This window comes from Rattus rattus, chromosome 2 (assembly GCF_011064425.1).
Source record: "Rattus rattus isolate New Zealand chromosome 2, Rrattus_CSIRO_v1, whole genome shotgun sequence".
NCBI classification, from domain to species: domain Eukaryota; kingdom Metazoa; phylum Chordata; class Mammalia; order Rodentia; family Muridae; genus Rattus; species Rattus rattus.
The window spans coordinates 177388876-177397206 of NC_046155.1; the positions used below are offsets into that span (position 1 = coordinate 177388876).

Below are 8331 nucleotides of genomic sequence, written 5' to 3' on the forward strand. Positions count from 1 at the left end.
CCCCAACCCGGCCTTATACATGTTAATTAAGCATTTTACCACTGTGCTATATTCTTTTTTTATTTTAAATTGTATTTGCATTGATGATGTCTCCATGTATGAGGGTGTCAGATCCCCTGCAACTGGAATAGTTCAATAATTGTGAACTCCCATGTGGGTGCTGGCATTTGAACCTGGGTCTTACCTAACCTTCTGATTTTCATCACCACTTGGTTATCTTACAATTTAATTCTAATACTACCCAGAAATAGCACAGGCCTTACTCAGGTCAAGGGCTAAATTCCACAAGACCATCTGACTTCAGAGAGCAATCCTTATGTTTAGTGATTTGCTGTCCTGGCTCATAGAACTCGGTAAAGAAATTTATTACTGGCTTTTTAGACCTAACACACAACCAGGTGGGCAAAGGCAAGTAGATCTCTGAATTTGAAGCCATCTTCATCTACACAGCAAGTTCCAGTCAGGATTGCAGTGAGACTTTGTCTGAAAAAACTAATTGCCCAAGAGCCCCACCTAGAGCCAGCAGGACATGGTTGCACATACATATAATTCCACTATCAGTGCCAAGACAGGAGACTTACTAAGGTGGAGGCCATCCAAGACCACATTGTGAGATCCTATATAAAGAGCTATATATTCCTGAAATGGGATGCTTGAAATCCCAAAGGACTTGGAGAAAGTGTATTTTTATCTATCATAACAACAATTTTTTCTATTAAATTGAATGTATTCTTTCAGAATGCCTGCTTTTCTTATAGACACTTTACACTAAACTTGGGCTTGAGATCTCTTGGATCAGTTCTATTAATTTGGTCTGAAAATATTTTTTAAGTTTTTTTTTACTGTAAGTACACTGTCCCTGTCTTCAGACACACCAGAAAAAGAGCATCAGATCTCATTACAGATGGTTGTGAGCCACCATGTGGTTGCTGGGAATTGAACTCTAGACTTCTGAAAGAGCAGTCAGTGCTCTTAACTGCTGAGCCATCTCTCCAGCCCCTGAAAGTATTTTCTTACAGTCCTTTGTAGGCATAATTTTTTTGCAGATTACTTTTAATAAGGGTTCAACCTTTCCTCTAGCCCACCAGGCAGCAGTGGTAGAAGTGAAACGTTATTAGGATATAGGGGAAGTGGACCTGTTCAGCAATGGTTCTTTGGGGGCGAGCATAGCAAACACCAGTTACTACTCAGCAGCTGCAGACCAGTCCTTTAGGCTGGCAGCTACCACACATGAACCAGCAGCTACAGTTCAGTCCTTTCAGTAGGTAGACACCAGGCATGAAGCAGCAGCTGTAGGTTCAATCCTGAAGAAACTACAAGGTTTGCCAATGGTCTGAGGCAAGGCCTCAGAAGCTGCATGCAGTTCTTCGATTTCTCTATGATGTCACAACAATGCTATTTAAGGCAAACCAATATATGTGTATCTTTATCGAAAAATAGTGAGACAAGGCAAACTAAACCAAGGCTCAGTGCTCGTCTCCTACTGCCTGTGGAGTCATATTTATACTACATCACAGGGTCCTTTCACGTGTTTGCTATATCAAAACATCCTTTCACCTGTGTGTGCTTCAGGAAAACATTCCCAGTGTCTGCTCCAGCAGAACCTTCTTTCACCTGTCTGAAGATACCCTTTCACCTATGTGCCCTATCAAAACATTGACATAACTATTAATTTCTGCTTCATTCCTTTGATTTGCTTGGCTGTCCCCACACCTCTGTAGGTTAAGGAACTGTAGACTTAGTTCTGATGGCCCTCTCCCCACGGTCATTAATGGAATAGGAAACCCAGTTCATTATCAGTAGGAACCTCGGGTCATAAAGCTCTTGGTTGTTTTTCTTACATGAGATGCAGACAAGACTCCAGACAACAGAAGTAGGATGCAAGAGCAAGCTTCCCGTTTAATCAAGGGTCATATTTTTTCATTCTTTTGGAGACAGGGTCTCCAAACGCAGGCTAGTGTCACACTCTGAGAGTTGGGAATACAGGCTTGGGCTGCCATACACAGCAACTGTTTTTGTTTTACTACTTGCTCCACTATTTAATACATCCCTGACCTTAAAATAATTTTAAATCGCATGTACCTTCTCATGCTTGTGGTTGGTCCAGCCTGTGGAAGTTAGTATTTCCAATATGTGTGTTCAGACAGGTCTTCAGGCTTCACAGCCTTTATCCATGAGCCATCTCACCATCCTCCTTCCTTTTTTGAAGCTTTGTGTGTGTCAAATCCTCTAGAGCTGGGGTTTTATGTAGTTGTGCTAGGAACCTACTATCTCTGAAAAGAGTCCCATATACTTGAGCTGTCTTTTCATTCCTCCCTTCCCCATGACAAAATTGGTTCAAAAATACCATAAGGACATGAACAGAAAGCATATACTGCCCTCTGGTGCATAGATCTGGAATCTCTTCTACTTATATTAACAGAACTCAAGACAGGTTATCACTCACATTAGTGGCTGTGATGGTTTGTATGAGCCTGGCCCAGGGAATGGCACGATTTGGAGGTGTGGCCTTGTTGGAGTAGGTGTGCCACTATGGGCATTGGCTTTTTTTTCTTTTTTTTTTTTTCGGAGCTGGGGACCGAACCCAGGGCCTTGCGCTTGCTAGGCAAGTGCTCTACCGCTGAGCTAAATCCCCAACCCCTGGGCATTGGCTTTTAAGATCCTACTTTTAGCTGTCTGGAAGTCAGTCATCCACTAGCAGCCTTCAGATAAAGACATAAAACTCTCAGCTCTGCCTGCCTAGATGCTGCCATGCTCCCAGCTTGATAATGGACAGAACCTCTAAATCTGTAAGCTAGCCCCAAATATATGTTGTCCTTTATTTAAGAGACTTGCCTTGGCTGTGGTGTCTGTTCACAGCGGTAAAACCCTAAGACCATGGCCCTGGATTTCAAATTAGGTATCTGGAGGGATTTTTTTTTTCCTTTTTTCGGAGCTGGGGACCAAACCCAGGGCCGCGCTCTACCACTGAGCTCTGCACTGTATGTCCTGTGTACCATGCATGTGCCTGGGGTTGATGGGAGGTCAGAAGTGGCTGGAGTTCCTGACACTGAAGTTAGTTGTAAACTGTTATATGGGTGCTGACAATCAAACCCAGGTCCTTTGCCAGAGACAACAATGGCTCTTCTGAGCCATCTCCCCAGCCTCAGCATCTTACTGTGTAGCTACGGCTGGCCTAGAATGAGTAAGACCAAAACAAAAACACCCAATATTGTAATGGGCTAACCTCCTAAGGCCAGCAGACACTTCATTCTGCCCTGTAAAACCCTAAGGAGGCAAACCTTGAATATGTCTTTAAAGGCATGTTTTGGCTTTTACAATTTAAAATAAAACAAAAAACCCACACGGTGCAGAGTAATACAATGGAAGAAAAAATCATTTAAAGCCAGAGCTAGGATGAGATGTTACATAGGAGATGTAACTTCGCCCAATTCAGGACCAGATTATGTAGAGCAGTAGTTTTCACACCTATGGGTCTTTGACTTCTAGACAAGCTTGTCTCCAAAAATATTTATACCACTGCAACAAAATTATAGTTAAAAATCACTGGTCTAGAGGGGATAGTGGGTTCCTGCTCCAGCTTAGATTCTAAGCCGCACTCCACAGAGCAAAGGTGTGACTCAAATCCTAATTGGAGCAAGTTGGACTAGGGGCAGCAGAATGTCAGCTGCTCTAAGCCACAATACAGGCAGAGATCCTAGACACTTCAGGCATAGAAATTGCTTTTCCAACTTTTTATTTAGAAAACCAAATCCAGGTTCTGGTGCCACCCCCATCTCCCTCCCCCACCCCAGCCATAATTTAAATAACTTAGAGACAGAGTGGGAGGGGATAGAAGAGAGGGAAGGAGAGAGAAGAGCCCCACTACAGTCGCCTCAGTGCTCGCTTCTTGTCCAACTTTTTCTTGGCTGCCAGCTTCTTATCTCGCTCACCTGCATGTTTCTTGGCCATGGGACCCTCAGCTCCTCCTAGGACCCCTGGGGTCATAGGGTCAGTGGAGGAGGCTGAAGCCCCACTGGCCAGGTCCCGGGTAGCCTCAGCCCTCCCACTGCTGGTGCTACATGCACCCCCATGGATCTCTGTGAGCAGACGGGCCCGGGCAGCATACTCCTCGTAGTTCTCCAAAAGCAGGCGGCCTGCCTCCTCATTGAGTGCAGACTCTGGGTTAGGGTGGATCAGCAGGCACTTGATGGTCTGTGGAGAAAGGGTCTAGGGTCAGGGAGGCTTGTCCAGCTTCATGGTCACCACACTGGCTCTTTACTCCCAAATCAGCTCCTTCATAATCAGGACTAGTCTGCTAGCATCCTTATTCATTTAAATCACCCTCAGGTTGCTTTCCTGTTACTACAAACAGTTCAGGGACTGATGCCACGTAAGTGCAGTGCAGCTTGATGTTGCCAGAGGCCCTTCTCTAAGGAAGCTCATTATGTGCTCCAGCCAGTTTTCTGTAGCTAATGTGGCTCTGACCTTGTCTCTAACAGGTGAACATAAGTTCAGAGGTCCTCATCAGGTGGGAAATTACTCAAGGGCATTTTAGGATTGGAGAATTTATATTTGGTTTTCCTATGTGTTTCATACTACTATGCAAGGTGCAGAAACCCAAAAGTGATCATTGGCTTTACCAGGAATGCCAAGTTTGGAGCCACTGACCACAGGTCTTAAATGATATATCCATCCAATTAATTGCATTCTAATGTTAGTTCAGAAGGCTCCATGAATAAAAAAGTCCTGAGCTAAGTTGATTGACACTTCTATGAGCTTCTGATACATACAGAGCAGCCAAGTCAGCAGATGTTACCAATGCTGAAAAGGAATATGGATCTCAACTTTTACACGTGTACCTCCAAACTAGAGGTCCCTCTTTTTAACAGGCCCCCCCCAAAGCCAATAGCCATCTAGCATTCCCAGCACTTTGGATAGAACCAGGCTCAACCAACATACAGGAAGGAAGGCAAAACAGGAAAGATTTTTGGGGTTGTTTACCTTAGAGCTTAATCCTTCCCAAGTGCCCTGAAGGAAACCCCAATCCTCTATCTTCACAACCATCAGCCCTAGTGGCTCATTAGGAATTTAAAAAAACCTATGGGAGGTACAAAGGTGGCATCAGGTGACCTAACTACTTTAAGTGGCCTTTAGAGACCTTGGAGACCTTGGAGGAGTTACCTCCACTTCAACTGACTAGGGAGAATGGTGGTACAGTCCTGTACATAGAAGATGCTGAATAGTGTCCCACAAAATGTCCCAGGCACAGCCCCAGGTAAACACTCAGCTGAGTAGGGTGGCACAATCCTATAAACCCAGCTCTCGGGAGTTTTCTCATTAACCCACTTGCTTGGGTCAAAAAAAATATAATAGCCATGGCTGGAGGGTTAAGTTCATGTCCAGTTTGGGCTTTTAAAATACACTTTTAAATCGAAAGTTATGGTATGAAAATAAGTCTCTCTAAACCACACATTGCTCTCTACCTTCTACAAAACCGCCCTATCATACAAATCCACAGTTGTTGAATGTCAAGGTCTCTGCCTCGACACTGCAGAACAGTACTTAGTGCCATAAGCCAACCCTTCCACTATTTTCCAGAAAGGCTGGTAAGCTCCTTTTTTTTTTTTTTTCGGAGCGGGGGACCGAACCAAGGGCCTAAGCGCTTTCTCTACCACTGAGCTAAATCCCCAACCCCGTAAGCTCCTTTCTATTTGATTCTGCCCACTACTATTCCACAGTTGATTTTTAAAAACTAGACAAAGTACTGTGGCAGAAACTCACCAGCAGCACATGTCGTATGCCCAACTCAGCAGTCCAGTCCCTCTTGAGCACGTTGACACAGATCTCACCATTGGGGCCCACATTTGGGTGGAAGATTTTAGTCAGGAAGTAGCCCTTGGGTGGGGAGGCAGGGAAGTCCTTCCCTAGTAGGAGCTTCATACGGAACAGACCTCCAGCATAGGGGGTCCCTTCTGGAGAAGACACAAAGGGACTGCTTTAGTATATCCTAACATCCTTCAACATTGCAAAGACCAGTTTTTTTGGGTCTGGCTAAGGCAGATAGTCTGTCAATCCCCTCCACCAGGCTGGGGAAATTTAGGGCAACAAAGAAGTTTCCTAGGTACTATAAGTGACATCTTGCTATATCTTCACTATATCACATGCCTCATCCTATAGTCCATACATCCAGTTCCTGGATATCAGTTTTGCCACTCTACAGGATAAAGAGACCCAACTCACCAACTTTTCCTGCAAACCATTTCCCAAGCTTTTCCACAACCTCATGAGGTATGTTTTCTTTTACCTACTTGCTTGGGTCAAAAGTGGTAATCACAGATGATCTGCCCACCAGCAGTAGCTATACTAGCTAACAGCAGACCAGGTAGACATCTTCCACACCCCTAGCACTAACAGACCAGACACTTGATTTTGAAACTGATTTTTAGCTGACTTTGTAGAAATTCAGTTAAAAAATTAGGTCTGAAAACCTAAGTGGCTTACTTAATACATGGAATCAGTTTATTACCACCTGTTTTCCTTCACAATGCATTTTCATTTAGTCTCGTTTGCCCTAACGCTTGACAGGTGATCGGTACACTTTCTATTTCTGCTTAATTTATATGCATCCTCAGGTCTCTAGAAAGTCACACTTGGACAGCTTTAATCCAAGCCTAAACAAAAGTCCACACTTTGTTACCAGCACCCAAGAGGTTGAATCCTGTTTGTTCCACAGCCACACAACAGAAGACAGAAGAAATCCAGTCAAGTGGCCCCTCCCTTCCGTGCCCACACTCACCAGGGCCCTCGATTGTAACCTGCAGGTCGGTGAGATCCTCCTCATTGGGGAAGACTTTAATGCCATCGGGTGGATCTGCTGTCAGTGTTGTCACCTCCTTGTACACTAAGCGGATGATGTGGGGAGGGAGATTCTCTACATTGGAGTTCTAGGCGCGGAAGGAAAAGGAGAGTGAGCAGCCCGAAATATCTGGGATTAAGGATGCTGGATACCAGAATCCAGACTTTATAGGTACGAGGATGTCAATCACTGCCAGTCAAGTAGACCTAGGGTGCTTCTGGCCGTTGCCCCCAAAGAAACACGACGTTGTTTCAGAAAAGGCTTCTACGTGGCTCATCGTGCCCGAACCTCCCAAAACCGCTCGTTACGACGCGCATGGGTCCACCACTGGTTCTAGGTGGCCTAAGGCCTAGCCGGAGCCCTTCCCCTACTTAGCCTTGAAATACCCCCACCAATCCCCCCAAAAAAATCAAGAAAGAAAAAGCCTGGGCGAAATGGCGGCGGGATGTCTTGATCCTGAAAACACCCATGGGCGGGCCGCAAGGCACCCAAAGCCCTCCCCAAGATTCTGAGGGCCTCCTGGGCTCCTTCATCGTCTGTAGAAAGGCCCTGGGGCCGACTCCTGGCTCTGGACCTCCAGCTGTGCCACCAAAGCACTCAGAAGCTGGCCAAAAAACACTTGGGACGCCGCAGTCGCCTCTTCTGCCAGAGTCCCCAACCGCCCCTCAGGCCTCTCGCGTCACTCACCATGACTTCAACAGGCCGGGGCGGGTCCCCCCGGCCCCCTTCCTGCACTCCTCGGACCGCCGGCCGGGGCGGGGGGCCCAACTGCCGGCCGCTGTGGCCCTAGCGAGGCCCCCGAGGGCCCGCTCCGCTCCCCACTAACTCCGACGCCCGCTACAAAACGCACGCAACGTTACGTCTGCCCGTCCGTACTGAGCCGGCCGCGCGCCCAACACCGCACTTTTATAGCTACTCGCGGGCCCCGCCCTTCACGGCACGTCTGGGCTGCTACGTCAACGCGCACGTTGATTGGCGGTCAATGCGGTTTCCTCCCCCTCCCCCCGGCTCTTCTCAGAATAGGAGCAGAAGTTCGAACCAAGTTTGTGAAGAGGGTTATCCAATGAGGGCTCGCGCCAGCAGAAGAGTAGACCTGAGGAAACCAAGCGGCTAAAAACCCCGAGCAGAGAGAAAGGGGGGAAAAAAAACCCGCAGAGGCGACGCGGCCGCTGATTGGACCGTTTGAATGAGACGCCGCCACGACTTGGCGTGCGCGCGCGCTCCTGCATGGAGAAAGACGCGCACGCAACTAACGGTTAGCCAGAGGAAGGGGCGGGGCGAGGGAAGGCGGGACTGGAGGGGTTAAAGGAGTGACGGAAGGGTCTTTGACCAATAAAGTGGGGCGTCTGGACTCGTGGGGCGGGTAGAAATGGAGAGCTACTAATGGGAAGCCAGCTCAGCGTGATAGACTCCACCCTTGACCAATGAAATGTCTAAATTTCTTTTGTGTATGCAAATATTACTCTGGGAGGCGGGCGACCTCGCCTGGAAGC

At 47.1% G+C, this 8331-nt stretch overlaps 1 protein-coding gene across 1 annotated transcript; it reads right to left on the reverse strand.

The window, feature by feature from the left end:
* Positions 1-3719: 3719 nt before the first annotated feature.
* Ube2s (ubiquitin conjugating enzyme E2 S) lies at positions 3720-7972 on the reverse strand. The gene is made up of 4 exons (XM_032894499.1): positions 7526-7972; positions 6779-6926; positions 5764-5954; positions 3720-4194 (listed from the first exon to the last, which is right to left on the reverse strand). Exons 1-4 carry the CDS (start codon positions 7526-7528, stop codon positions 3865-3867), a joined length of 672 nt encoding a protein of 223 aa, XP_032750390.1. The 5' UTR covers positions 7529-7972; the 3' UTR covers positions 3720-3864.
* Between the last annotated feature and the right edge of the window lie 359 nt (positions 7973-8331).